Raw genomic sequence first — 15,915 nt, forward strand, 5'->3', positions numbered from 1 at the left:
GCAGGGCCGTGTTTGTCACTTCAGAATTTCTCTCTCATTGTCTCTCTCAATTGATCGGAGCAGTTTCAGTCATGGAGCGATGAACATACACACGTGTTATAAGACTTAATTATCTCAAACTTATTCACACACATACACTCTCTGGGGAATCTACAGTAAGTTCCAATTAGTCCTTCCTGACCTATCAATTAACATCAGTTAACACTAGCAAATCTAATTAGCCCCTAATAAACAAACAAACAAAGGCTTTATCATGGGAGAACACAGAAACATCTAAGATCAGAATCAGAGGAAAATCCCAGAACTGCAGCGTTCTACATCATTACCTCATGTAGTGCTGCACAAGCCATTTCCCAAACACACAGCTCTTACTTTGGCCTTACACGGGCACCACAAATGTTGAGCTTTAGTCACATCACTTAAGGCAAGTGAGAGTGTCAGATGATTCCTTCCCAAGTTACTGGGCACCATCACACCATTCAACACACCTTCTAGGTTCAGAATAATGTCTTTGTTCAGCATTTCCTTGCTCATCAGATATCTGAGATCAGCACTCCACAGTCTGGGATCATTGCTGGAGGTCAGCGAGTGCAGTTGCAATGCAGTGCCAGAAGACATCACATACACACCTGCAGTGGCACAGCACTGTTCCTCCTTCCGTCAGCTTCCGCTTCACTGGAGTAACAGCTCCATAAATCAGCATTCAAAGCTGGATTCATCTCTCTGATGATGTATACGTGTCATTCTGCTCTCTTTAAAGCAATATAAGCATTTGACAAGCAACAAAAAAACAAACAAAAAAAAAAAGATGAAAAAAAAAGTACATGGACCAAAATGGCCATGAGCATGGGAAATTTCAAGTCACAATGCATTTACACTAGCAGAAACACGTGAGAAGCTCTGCTTTTGAAGCCCAGCAGGTTTCCACAAGTTTCTGGGAGTTTTTTTGGTCTGTCAATGAACAACTATTTGATGAATAGATAATTTATAGCTTCATGTCTGACATTAATGGCAGCAAATACCATTGGTTTTTGCATGTCTCATTACTGTTTGAATATACGTAAATATGAATAGATTTGAGAGCTTCCACAAACAGGAAGATTTTCAGTGAATACAGATACTGAACAATATGACCAAAATAAATGTTGACAGAATTTGATATGCATTCACTACTATTCAAAAGTTTGGGGTCATTAAGATTTTTTTCAATGATGTCCCTAGGGAGTATGTGTCCTCGTGTGTCCTCCACAGGGCTCGCAAAATTTCAAAATAGCTGGTAGCAGGCACAAATTCTGGTAGTCCGAAATTAATTGAACTAGCCCATTCCCACAAAAACATTTTTATGTAGAAAAATTGGATAGGAGTCAAACTCACAAATATCAACAATGGTACATAAAATAATCAAATTACAATAATCAATTCAAATATGCATTTGGTTTTAACTGAACTGAAATTTCTATAAATTTCTATCTTCTTCATCTGAAGAACTCTACATTCGTAGAACTGAAACGTAAATCTATGTGCCTCTTAACATTTTAACACACACAACCAAGTGTCAGCGACTTTCGCAGTTTTCTCCACTACGCACCTGATCGTCACATTACAATTATTAAAATTCTCAGTGTTAAGCATGATGATATGATAACATGTTACACTGAAGTAGGCTGCTTTAAAACTAACATTTATTTAAATGCAAAATTTCCTTAATAGCCTAAACACAGACTTTACACTGTTTATGTCACTGCAACCTCCCGAAAACAAACAAGAAATTAAATGCATTCAGCCCAAGCAAAGGCTGGATATAGGCTTTATTAATTTATTGTCATGTACATAGAGCGCTTCACAGCTGTTACACATCACATACCTAACACATCATTTGTCCTGGTAAACTACTTCTATAATACTCTCACAAGGTACTTGACTTTCCTTCCTTTTGATTAGTTTTTAATTTGGTAAATTAGTACATCAAGGAAAAAAGAAGAAGCTTTAAACAGTTAATATTTCCAATCATTATTTTGGAAAATTCTTATCAGAATAATTTGTGTATATTTTTAGGTAAAACTTAAGTTATATGTTTTTATATACTGTCTAGGTGGTCTAGGCATATGTTATCCTTGATTTGTTTTCCCTGAAGAGACATATGCTAGTTTTGAAAACGAAAGTAAAAGAATGACGCATGTTTGTTGCATTTTACCATGAAATGAGAGTTCTATGTCTTTAATTAAATCAACAGTACACATTAATGATTTATCTCTCATCGACCCGCAATTAATCAGATAAGTCAAGAGAGTGAAAAACGCAAATCAAGGAAGGAAGTTTATTTCACTATTTAAAATAGCCCGTCGGACAAGGCGTGATACATTTTGGTAGCCCGACTGGAAGATACAATAGCCCCGGGACGTCGGGGTAGGGATTTTGAAAGCCCAGCTCCATGAGTGATCTAGGAATGACCCGACTGGCTGTCTCTATTTGTCATTCTGTGCTAATTTGTGTCTGCTGTGTTATTTTTCTAGAGAGGAGAGAACACGTCCACACAGAGGACATCAAATGATCCTTCAAAATGTGATACACATTTTAATTTCACACCCCATCAGATTTTACTGCTGCCCTGGCAGACCATTAAACGCAAAAGACAGAGAGGAGGAAAAGAGAAATAAAGAGAGATTAAAAATACGCTGATAAGTGGTCATGGTCATCTAACAGAGGCAGTTCTGAAAAAAAGGATAAAGATTTTTTTCTGGCAAGCTACAACAATCAACTCTTACTTAATGCCAGATGTCTTTGGATGGGAAGCACAAGGATTCCTCCTCTCTTCAGGATTGCTGGAGAAGATATGCACGCAGCCAGAGGCGGTAATAAAGCAGCAGGACCGTAGTTAAATGGAAGGAGGTCTAATGGTGCAGAATGAACTCTGTAAGTAGTGGCGATCTGCTGTCTTCATATTGGACCGAGTTCACTAGCTAAGCACTCGGAAGCTCCAGGCAATGACAGAGAAACGTGTGTGGAGAGATAATTAGGGCAGCAGAATATCTCGCTTGCACGATTCCTCTCTCAGAAACACTTTAAAAGTCACTGTTCTATATGAAAGACATGAGCACATAGAGTTTATAAGATTCTTCTAGCTCCTTCATCTGACATGAATTGGCCAAAGAGTTACTAAGAACTGGATCCTCACCGTACAACACACAAGTTTTCAACCCTTCAAGTCATAAACTTGCAAGACTAAACCCTTTGATATCAACATCCAGACCAAGTCAGTCAGTCCAATAATCAGGCTGACCATTTGAGTTAAGTGAATTAGAAAAACAGCTTTCATGCAAGACACTGCCATGGAATTACTGGAACAACTAATGGTAATGGTGAATGGCTGTGGCAAAATGTGCTCGAGGTAGTTCTGGTTACCTTTAGTTAGTTGGTAAACAAACAAACTAGCTTGGGCCTGCATACCTGCAGCGCGTGCGTTCCATTTGGATAAACCACACACACACGCACACGCACACGATCCAATCAGCTGTTCTGCTTTTTCAGCAAAATTTAAGTGGTTATTTAATCTTAAGATTAATTGCTTTTTTATATATGAATCACTTTTTGAATACCTTATGTGTAAATTGCTTTGAATAAAACAGTCTATTAAATGTAAACGTAAAACAATGATCAACCCATATGCACTCATGCCCAAATTGTATGAACAAACTAAAGCTGAAATATTCCTTCCACAGAAGGAAGAAAGTCAAACAGGTTTGGAACATGAGGGGGAGTAAATGCTTGCAGAATGACCATTTTTGGGTGAACTATCCTTTTAAAGGTGCTTTTTGGAGGATGGAGGATGGTGGCTGGTCAATCAGCATGGACCAACTAAAAGCTTAAACTAGCTTGAAATTAGCTATTATATTGGAAACATCAGAAAGCTGGTCTTTTTATTTAACAAGCCAGACCAAGACCTCAAGATAAAGACAGTAAGTCTCACTGCTGCCAGGCATCAAATGGTGTTTAAATTTATACAACACAGAGAAACTTTCATTAGACTTAGACTTTCATTTAGCAGGAATGACGTCCTCATTTCTTTTATCAGTTCTCTATGTAATTTAAAGAATGTACATTCTACATTAGATTTGGTTTGCTCAATAGTTGATTCTTGTGTGTAGGTGGCTTCATGTACTATCAGAAATCCTGTGAACATGCTTTTTGAATTTCACACTCTCATCCTAATGTAAAACAGACTGCAAACAGAGTGTGAAGTCTGGACTCTCTGCCTCCAATCTGTCACGTCCATCTCTTCAGACAGACTGAAATAGGGTGCTGCTCACACCATTCTCCTTCAGACAGACTTTCTGGCAGCTTAGCGGTCAATTGGCCATCACAGGCTCTAGGCACAACTGACTGTTCACTCATCCAGCTTCTGCTGATCCCTGAAAGGACCCCATCATTACTACATCACATTCAAGCTATCAGACTGCAGCTGAAGCTGTTGTGCTTCTAAACACCTCAAAAATACTCCACAAATGAGGCCACTGTAAAGAGAGGGTAAACTTGGCTTTTCCACTGATTGCAAACCAAAACCAAAAGTCAAGTCACCTTTATTTCTATAGCGCTTTATCCAATACAGACTGATTCAAAGCAGCTTCACCGTAATAAACAGGATCAGAATGAATGATGCAAACTTCATCAAATATGTGACCCTGGGCCACAAAACCAGTCACATGGGTAAATTTTTTTAAATTGAGATTTATACATCATCTGAAAGCTGAATGAATAAGCTTTGATGTATGGTTTGTTAGGATAGGACAATATTTGACCGAGATATTTGAACATCTGGAATCTGGAAAAAATTTGAATGAATTGGTCAATGAGAAAATCGAGAAAAAGTTGCCCATTCACTCACAAAAATAAATGTTTTATATATTTATGGTAGGAAATTTACTAAATATCTTCATGGAACATGATCTTTACTTAATATCCTAATGATTTTTAGCATAAAAAAACCCCAATAATTTTGACCCATACAATGTATTGTTGGCTATTGCCCATGCGACATGTAACTGGTTTTGTGATCCAGGGTCACATATGAGAAATTATACAATTCTAAAGCAGGTCTTAAAAGACAATAGTGTCATCATTCAGCTCAATGATGATTCAGTTGAGTTCAATAACTGTTTAAAGTTCATCAATAAGGAAATGAGTTCAATTCAGCTATAAGTAGCTCTACAAAAGACAAAAGTAGCATTATTCACCTCAATTCAGTTCAAATTTTTATTCTCATCCAGCAGTGTCAGTGCAGTCAAATGGATAATATTAGTGAAAATTAATGGTCTTTTAAAACCCCACAGTCACTGATTCTGAGCAATTTGCCATCTTCAGAATAAAGACGTGTAGAACAAGCTAATCCGAAAAGACATGGTCAAGTAGACTGACCTGAGGGAGTCCAGACACCTGGCCCTTCTGAAGAGGCTGAGCAATAGAGGGAGTGAAGACCTGCGCATCTTCCACTGGCTGTCCCTTCATGTAGTGCTTCCCTGCCTCGTAAATATTCACTTCGATCATCTTCCCTTTGAACTCAGGCTTCTTTGGCACCAGCACCTGCAGATACATGAAGGAGAACATTTTACCAGGTCAGTCCCTTGAGGTTAAAATCTCTAAATTCATTATAACAAAATATACAAAACAGCATCATGAACAAAACATAACACAATAGGAAAGCAGGGGTATCTACAGTGTTTAGCAACAAATATAATCTACAGCTCACAAATGGATTCTCATTAATCTTTAGCTCTGAGATCCATGATCATATTGAACACTTTAAACTGACATTACACACCATTAAAGTGAATGTGTAATACTGTAATACTGGAAATCAATAGCATTTGACACATCAAACAGTCGAGCCATTGGTCACTGCTTTCACAACATGCCTTCCACCGTATCCAGTCCACACATACATTTTAAACTGCTTGTTAAAGGTTCTCACACACTCCTCAGGACCTGTTGTGCATTTCCATATAAGAAGCTTGTTTTGAGCTTATAAGCACCACATTGACCATCTTGATCAGTGTTGTTATTGGTTTCCTCTAGTGGTAAAAAAGAAAGAAAAAAAAGACAAACAAGCATCTTTTTTTTTCATGTTCGCATGTGCTGTTGGGTTCTTGATGCCGGGTCGCCATACACTCCCTTAATCCCATAGCATCGGACACATTCCGCTGAGACCTTAGATCTGCACGAGGACTGAGGGGAGATGAATCAGTCCAGACGTGGAAGCTGAACTGGATTAAAAAGCTGTGCAGTTGGATCTATAGGGGTTTACATTGAAATTGCCTTCATTACGCTGAGCGGCAGATAAGTTTGGAGCATAAAAACCAGCTTCCCCAGATATGAAAGGCTCGGCAGAAGCTTAACGCGCATTATGATTCATCAAAACACCGACGTATCAGAGGATCTGTCGAATACGTTTTCAATTAGGCTGGGGAAATAAATGTGTTTTCCTTTTCCTCCATCTCTGCCCTGACCAACGTGTGCCATGAATTTTAATACTTTAATATGAGAAGAGTTTTTTCCCATTTACTTTTTCATTCAATTACACAAACCCTGAAGGTCTAACACTAACATTTTAAGGTGGCAGATAAAATACCGTGCATCTTTGTCTCGTCTCTATTGAGATGAGTCCTTCTCATTCTTAAAAAGAAGGGTATTTCAGAGGCTGTGGCAGAGGACAAGGCAGCGTTTCTTTGCCATCTTCTTAAGTCTTCTCTTGAGTCTTTTTGAAAGCACACATCTGTGGCGGCGCTGAAGACCGTGAGCGTGTGCTTGAAGAACACATGAGCAGGATGGTGGAGGACCAGGACGTCATGCTGAGGGTGAGGAGTGTGGCTGGTTACTGTTTGGTTGGCGGTGATTTAACCAGAAGAACTGCTGATTTACACACATGGTGGAGAGCACACACACACACACACACACACTGCTGCTTAAGGCACAGAGGGCGGAGCTTCAAGAGCTTGTGTCCTTTTGGTGCGTTCAAGTCATCTCGTATAGATCGTATTTACGAGTTGAACGCACTTGAACGCCACCACAATGTCGTAAATACCAGTGGGGAGTTCGGGATTTTCTTTAAGCCCCGATCTGTACGAGTTGGGGGCGTGTCAGTGATTAACATGGCGGAATACACAATATGTAAAGGTATTTAGCTGTGATATTGTCAGGCTTTTCTATTTACAGAGCAGTTAGCTAATCGCCAACACAGAATATGATAGTCTTATAATATAACAATGCAACATGTAACGATGAGTTGCAGTGGCTTCATAAATTATTTAAAAACATAAAAATACAAAGTACACCTGATGCACATTTCTTTGTTCTTCATTTTCTAGAACAAGAGTTTAATAACCTTACTGTATTTTTGTGTAATTAATTAAGAGAAAGTACTCCGCCATCTTGAACCGATGAAAGTGACTTGAACGCACATGTCGTTATAAGCGCGACTTCCCACCTCGTACGTACGAACCTCCCAGGAGGACTTGAACGCACCATTTTACCTCACACCGACATGCACTGAAAATTTCAAAAACTTTTAGCCTTTTATGTTCAAACCGGAGTCAGACAATGATGGAGAGACTCAAGAAGAGGTGACAACATGTAGAATGCAACAGGACATCTCTGTGTGGTTAGCTGATGAATTTATGTAGCTTATGTGTAGTTATCTTCTAGTCATTGATTAGCATATCTTGATAATCTATAAATCGTGTTCTGGGGGCGGGGTTTATGTAAATTCTAGGGTTGGTGATGTCACTAACCCTGGAGGAATCTTGTGTAGTCCCTACCAGCCGTTTGTTGTAGTCCTTAAAAAGGAATTTCTTTAAAGAGAAAATATCTCCCTTTGCTTTGAACTTTGAGCGTTGCAACTTTGCAGATGTTGTTTATGCTCAAACAGCATTTAGTTAGCAACCTAACTAAAGTTAGAAAAGTGAAATCATAATCAGCCACCCCTTTAAGGCATGTTTTCAAACATCTCATGATGCTGGCAGATGTTTTCACTCATTTATGCTTAAACCTGCTCGCTGCTGTCCTTGACGAGTCTGAGCAAGGCGCTGGCTGCTCAAAGACAGACTGGGCTTAAGCCCCAAACAACCTGAGCTCTTAATCGGCACCATGTTCATGGTGATCCGTTGAGTAAAGCTGGGCTCTCTCTGATGGATGGTCAGTCACGTCTCAAACACTCTGGAGAGCATTCCAGCTTAGAGACTGCAGATCAAGGAGGAAAAGGAGAATAAAAGGAGGAAAAGAACAGAGGGCTTGGACTCCAGATTAGACCTCCCATTCTTTAATGTGCAGCCCCATCCTCAATCAATGGCACTGGAGATGGCTTTCTGCTGGCCATTATAATGGAAAGATCAATGGCAGCTGGCGGGATGGGTGACCTCTATGACCTACAATGAGCTGAGAGCCACAGCACTGCGCTTGTCTGTGCTCACGACTGAGCTCTCCCTCAATCGGAAACAACTTTTTTATAATAACATCTGTCTCACTTAAGAACATTAACTAGTTAGAAAGGAAACCAATGGCTTATAACAATTCAGAAGACATGTGCATTTAAAAAGTAGAGGAAATAAAACTTTGGAACCGAAGCATTGCAAAACACATCAGGCACCATATGTCTTCATATGGCCAATTCTACAAAAGTTTCTCCTTGCGTTCCATGGAAAAAAGAAAGTCATATGACATGAGGGTGAGTAAATTACTGCATTCTTTTCATTGCTATTTCTTTAACTCTGAGGTGATTCTGGCATTGTTTGGAGACAAACGTCTCTGAAAGGGATTTTCAAATGAGAAGCTGGTGGAAAAAGAAAACGTTAGTAAGATCAATCTGTCTGAGCAGTGGGAAAAGCCAGCTCTGAAAGTAAATGGCCCGTCAATCATCACGTCAGCCTGAAAATGCAGTGATGGCACCGGGTCATGATGAGAAATGCTGGAATAGTGCTGCTGCTTGTATTTCTGCTGTACATATGAGGTGAGGGCTAGATTGAATTAAAGAAAACACAATCTTGTTCGGTTCACATTCATATTGTAGACCTTATGGATCTACAAGTTAAAAGGCCATTTTTTTTCCCCCACAACACTGCTCTGTTCACAATCAGTGATGGACGTTCTGGATAAAAGCTAACATTTTCGTCGGCTTACAAATCACTTAAATAGTACCTTGTAAAATCTTTCACATGGGGAGATATGATCAAACCACTAAATTCTCCAGAAAAAAAGTGAGAGAAGCTTTTTGCCTGAAGACAAGCCTGCAAACATCTACAGCAAACTTCAAACACTTGGAACACAGGTGTTCATGATATATTTGAAGATGTCTTAAAAGTATATTTTTTACTTGGACACTCATGCAGCTAATTGCAGCTGAGTATTTTTCCCATTTTATATTTAAGTGAAGTGTATTAAGCGCATTTACAAGAATAACTATTATTTGTATTATTATATAAATATACAGATTTAAACAATAAAAACTCAATCAGACATGAACTTATTATTCATCTTTCAAAATAATCTTACGATTCATACTATATGAGTATATTTGTCTAGATATGCGTCGTGCTTGTCGGTGTGACAGGTGTTGAGTGTCCCTAATATTTTCTCTGGCTCTTGGTTCATTAGAATTAGTTTTTCCATCTTAATGTTTCTGTACATCTCAAATGGGAAGACATGCTCACTGGCGTTTAGCTGCGTCTTGACATTGAGCACACCTGTGCGGTGCAATCACTGAAGCGTGTTAGGATCTAGTGGCTTTATAAAAGTATGTCTAAGTGTGGTGGTGTCATTCTCCTATGTGTGTTCATGTTCTGTGGGCAGAAAAGGTCTCTGTTGGCTTCTATTTCCTGTCGCTTTTCCCTGGTGAGTTGCCTGATTTATTGCTCTTTCTCACAGTCGCTATTCACAATATGTCTAAATATGTAATTGTTATTAGGTACGTGTGGCGAGAACAGTTAGCATAAAGCCCACTATAGAGTAAGAATTTAATCTGGGAGGTAAGAAAAGTATTGTTTTGTTTTTTTGTAATCTTGTCGGAATTTATGAAGTTTATTCGTGCTCTTACCACATTTGTATTTCAGGTGCGGCCTGAGAGCGCTAGCTGCTGTTTCCTATGCCTGTTTCATACTGAACTTTCACAGTCCAGTCCATACGGCTGACTGTTTCAGACTGCTGTAGACACCACTGTTTTTTACCGCTGATAATCTGCCCTGTTGATTTGTATGGTATATCAGTGATGAAAAGTGTTTGACATCTTCATCTTTTGTGTTTTTACTTTATTTTCCTGGGTAGTAAAATAACCCAGGTGGCAAAGTTGGGCTTTCTTAATACTTTTAGCCAAAGGTTAAATAGGCATGCTCAGTTTAAATTTAAACGTAAAATTTAATTAAGTGACATTTAAAACCTTGGCTTTTGACATGGAAACGTTTGAAATAAAATCAATTCTTCACTTTCTCTCATCTGCTTTCATCAACACTGAATGAACAATCATACCACAAAAAAATATGAACCACAAAGTAGTTCAGACATCATCACTGTTGTAGTTCAGCAGAATATAACTACTACTGTAAGTCAAAGGCAGATTTGATTACAAAGACACAATTCCATTACTTGGAATAAAATAAAAGTTTAATGTAAACTCGTTTTATTTCAGCTAGTTAAAAGGGCAACATTTCTCATTTTCATTTAGTTTAAGTTGATGTACTAAAATGACTAAAACTGAAATAAACAATAAAAATCGATATTGGCATATAATTTTTTTTTTTTTTTTTTTTACAAAAACATATACTAAGATTACTAAAACTAACTAAACTTAAAATGAAAAATGAAAATATAAAAATGAAATGTATTTCAATATATTTCTAAATTACCACTAGTCAAAGGTCAACTTGTACCTGCTCATAGAACTTGTTGTGGGCGACGTAGTATTGGGAGTCAAAGGATTCTTCAGTGACCAGGACATGCTGCCTCTCACCAATCTGTGGAACAATACAGAGAAACACACATGAACAGGTTAAAGTGCATCTGAAAGACACAAACAGACTAGCATGCGGCTCCTTAAAGGCGTCTGTGTGTTTGTAATGGTGATGAAGAGCTGTCAAAAACAAGCATTTAAAATCCCCTTGCAGACCTGACAGCAAACACAAGTGTTTATTAGCTTGTAAAAGATGACATTCGTACATTGTACATATGAATTTAACTCGATGCATGAGACAAACAAGACCATCATTCATTCACATCATTATTATGTGCTAATTGGAGGAAATAAAAGGGGCTGCAGCGCATAAGAGATGGATGACTATTGTAAGCTGTACGCTGATATTATCTTATGATGGAAAATATCTCATTCCATTCACACTGTCACAAAGCCTGTTTTCAAGAAGCCTTTGTGTGCAACCATGGATTTACTAATCACAGTAGTTAATTTAATCCACAGATAGACATTTGGGAGAATAACACAAATCCAAACACACGCACACGCTTTTAGAGGAAGCACAAACGTGTGTGAACTGTGTGCGAAGCCTGCTATGCCTTCAGAAAGAAACAGATGGGAAGGTTGCCTTGAATGATGGGCAGAGAGACGCTTTATGAAATCCAGATTGCCCTCTTTCTATTTAGATGTAGCATCTGGCCTTTTGAAATCACAACTAACTTAATGTGCTTTGCGGAGCCTATTGGCCTGTGAAAGGGGCCCTCTTTGTTCGGGACCTCTCGGCCGACTGCAGGAACAAGAGACGCAGACCTGCTTATGTCTAAACCGCGTGGTTGAGTCCTTGTGCTCATGAAAATTTTCTGCTTATCCAGTTGGTAAATCAACACACACACACACACACACACACACACACACACACACACACACACACACACACACACACACACACACACACACACACACACACACACACACACACACACAAGGGTGAGCTGTACGCTTCCAGAGCTACTGAAAACCCTGCAGATGAACTTCATTGTGGTTCTGTCACAATACATAGAGCATTTCTGCTTGATGAAAATGGGGAAACATAAATGCAACCAATTAATCTTTCTGTCATGCAGCGGCATTCAAATACTTTTAAAAACACAATCTACACAATGAATCACAAGGGCTGTGTCCGAAAGCTTAAGGCTGCTGACTTGTTGCCTTGATGCCCTATCAGGCAATGACTTTGAAGGCTTGTTTATGCTTATTGATAAGGCTGTCAACATGGGACATCCAGTGCGTCAGGCATCGCAAGGAAGTTCTCACGGGCTGGTTGAGGACCGAGCGCCAATGCTAAAATAGCATAAAAAATGCTAAATATTTTTTTTTTTTCCTCTCCCATCTCTCATCTCTGTCTCTCCTCATCCTTCCGTCTCCTTTTCTCTCGCCTCATCTGTCCTTACCTCCCTTATGAACGAACTTCATAACAGTGTTATACTTCAGCAGTAAATTCAAAAAAAATTAATTAACACTGTTATGAAGTTCGTTGAATCACAAGGGCTGTGATTAGTAGTTTCTAATACTACGGATGAGGGAGTGATGCAAATTTCACATCATTCTCTCTTCTGACTGCTGTAATAAATCTCTCTTTGTTTTTTTTTTTACCTCTTTTGTGAAGTCGTGGAAATGCTAACATGGATTTCTTTCTTTTTTATTGGAGCAAATGGGAATACAAAAATGTTATTTGCGGTCATCTCCCGTTCACCACTAAGTTTAGCCAGCTATGACGACTTCCGCTTCTGAGAACCCCAGGATTGTGAAAAGGGTTCATTGACTCCAAATGGCCTACACAAGCTTCAGATGTGCATGAAGTGAATAGGATTATTCAAGTTCCCTCAAAGAGCGTGTAGGAGTTTCTCTTACTCTAGCCTGAGGTGATGAGGAACACTTCTTGTTAATGTTCAAAACTGCCCGACAGGCAGAGCGATCACAGACAAGCCTCCTCGGGTTCCACACATCAATGCGAAGCACTAAAAAGAAACAAGCCACATCCTCGCAGGAAAAGCTGCTTACCATCATGTTCTACTGTGGGCAAATTAGCCAGACGAGAACATGCTTCCTTAGCAAGAAGCTGTGATTTATGCACACACTTTTAAAGCGGTCAGCACACTACACAGGTGCAGGTCACCTACAAATTAACATTCTATCAATATTTACTCAACCTTGTGTCATTCACATGCTGATATTTTCTTTTTGGAACACAAAAGGAGGAATTATCTTCATGCAGATTTTTTTCTATTTAATCACAGTCCAATTCATAGTGACCAAAGTCTGTCAAGCTCCCAAAAGGTATACCATAACAGTATCCATTTAATATTTTGGTTACACTTTATTTTAAGGTGTCATTGTTACAGTGTGATAATACATTTAAATACTGAGTAATATTAATCAACTACATGTACTTACTATAGGGTTAGGGTAGGATTAGGATTAGGATTTGGTTAAGGGTTAGTTGCATGTACTATGGTAAGTACGTGCAACATATGCAACAAGGACACTGTAAAAGTGTTAGCAATATTTTTATATGATGGACAGACTGAAATGGACGTTGCTATTCACTGAAGACCAGCTTTAAGCATTCTTCTCAGCTCGAGCGGGAAGGACAGACTATGATTTCAGTCTTTATGAAGTTTTTAAAGCCCTAGAGCATGTCTAATGATGAATTCGGTGAGGGGTGAGAAGCACATCACCGTACTGAAACATACATCAGAGGAGACAGAGACCAGCAGTGCTGCCACGCATCCTACCGATGATAAAGAATGTCCAGCATCAAGTTTGTTCTGGAAACACTAGCCCCCTGCCTCTGCCATTTGATCACAGATATAATATTCCCTCTTAATAGAGCATAATCTAGGTTGTGGGATGACAACATCAAGAAATCAAACAACAAAGTAAGAGCGAGGGATTACGATCCTGCAGGATACGGTTCCTGATGACGGCTGACGGTTTTATGAAAGCACAGGATGAGAAGGAGAGAATTTTTGTTGTGGAATCTCTTCTTCAGTACTGTCGTGAACGAAAACAAATAGAGCTCAGTTGGATTTGAATCAAAAGAGAATAATAATTACACAGGTCTGCCTGCTTATCTGCAGGGCTTTGCGGGCGACGTGAGAGGATTCACATCAGATGCAGACGAGCCTTTCAGGAGATAAAGACTAGCTGACTCTCTGGCGAGCTTCACGTCTTCAAACACTCTAGTATTCCATAGGTTAAGCTCAAAGATTTCTTCAGGGAACATGAATTTCTTTAGTTTGTCAGGAATCACACACTGTTAGACAACAGACGATGCAGTGTGTCAGGATTAAGATGATGATCATGTTTTAATTGATAATTAATCAATTAATTAATCCAAACAACAATCGGAATGAATTAAACTCAAGCGTTAGTTCTTTCAGCAGAATGAATAGCTTTGTCTGTTTCCTTACTGCATAAATGTTCCTCATAGTTTGGGTGAAGTGAACTTTCTCTGAACGTCATTATTGTCTGTCTGTATGTTCAGACACAGTGAGAGGCAGTGCTATCAGAACACATTTTTATCATTCCACAGCACTGCTTTTACATAGTTTTTCTATAACGTGATAGTTTGCTTCACACATCAAATGTCACTTAAACTCAGCAAAATCTGATAATTGTTTCAGGCAAATCGCTCCCACACCGACTCAACTGAAACATTTTCATCCGTGCAGAATAACATCCAGCAGAACGAACACATTCAGAACATAGATGGCATTCAACGAACCACAGCAACACTTAACTCACTTAACTTAACTCACACCGCACTCCAAAATCTAATTGCGGCCCTGAAACTTAGTGTCTGCTGTTAACGTGACGACCCAACGGGACTTAATGAAGACAGTCACGTTGGATTATATAGTGTTGAAAAGAAACAAGGACAAAAGAGTACACGAGGAAGTAATTAAAAAAGAGAAACTCATGTTGAACATCACAAATGAGAGAAAAACGTCACTGGTGCATGTGCTATTTTTACATTTAATTTAAATGAGGGTGTGCAGGAGAAAACACCACTGACACACACACACACACACACACACACACACACACACACACACCAGTGAGAGCGAGGTGATCTGCAGCAGAGCTCTACTGGCATATCATGATCATGAGCAGCTTGTCTCATTAACAATCACACAAACACTGGAACTTTACATATTCATTCTTCTTTACTTCATCCTTAATCATTTAATTAATGTTGCAATTTATTTATTTTTCTTAATTGTTGATAATTACTTTCTTGGTTATTTGCAATGACATTTTATATTCTTTATTGTTTTTCAATAAAATTAATGTTTGAATTAATTAATAAAATAATTTATTAATTAAATTTAAATTAATTAATACAATTTATTTTTGCTAATGTTCAAAAACTGGAATTTACTGATCACTGGAAAGAATTGCATTTATTCATTTTGGCAGATGCTTTTATCCAAAGCTACTTACAAATAAGGAAGTGTTTTTAAGGAGGCAATAACACGAGAAGTGCTTGAAAAAAAAGGTTTTTTTTTTTTTTTTTTAATTGCCTTGTCTAGTGCAAGCTACAAAATAGATATAAGAGAGATATAAGAAATAGTTAAAGCATTGAAGACGACTACAGTTAAATACTAGTGGAAAAGATAAGTTTCAGCCGTTTCCTGAATATTGTCATGGATTCTGCTGCAGATAGCAATAGGAAGATCATTCCACAAATACTTCCCCAGTCTAGTAAATGGACAGAGCAATATAAAACATTATCACAGAACATGTGTCAAAGGCATTTATCTGCATTATACAGCTTCAAACAAACCTCGTCCAAACAGAATTCAGAGTCTGAAATATTAGCTTTAAAATAAAGCTTTACTAATATCAGGCTATTGCTACACACACCCATTTGTCAAAATTTAGCAAGAAAAAAATAATTTCATTAC

At 38.5% G+C, this 15,915-nt stretch overlaps 1 protein-coding gene across 1 annotated transcript in view; it reads right to left on the reverse strand.

The window, feature by feature from the left end:
* The window catches only part of cdkal1 (CDK5 regulatory subunit associated protein 1-like 1), a 392,997-nt gene that overhangs the window by 11,580 nt on the left and 365,502 nt on the right, over positions 1–15,915 (reverse strand). Inside the window, exons 13-14 of the mRNA XM_084385852.1 lie at positions 10,908–10,991; positions 5,413–5,577 (exon numbers count right to left, since the gene is read on the reverse strand). Coding sequence (XP_084241978.1) covers positions 5,413–5,577; positions 10,908–10,991 — 249 coding nt within the window. The remainder of the gene's footprint in view (positions 1–5,412; positions 5,578–10,907; positions 10,992–15,915) is intronic.

The sequence above is a fragment of the Rutilus rutilus genome, assembly GCF_951802725.1.
Source record: "Rutilus rutilus genome assembly, chromosome: 17".
Lineage (NCBI taxonomy): Eukaryota > Metazoa > Chordata > Actinopteri > Cypriniformes > Leuciscidae > Rutilus > Rutilus rutilus.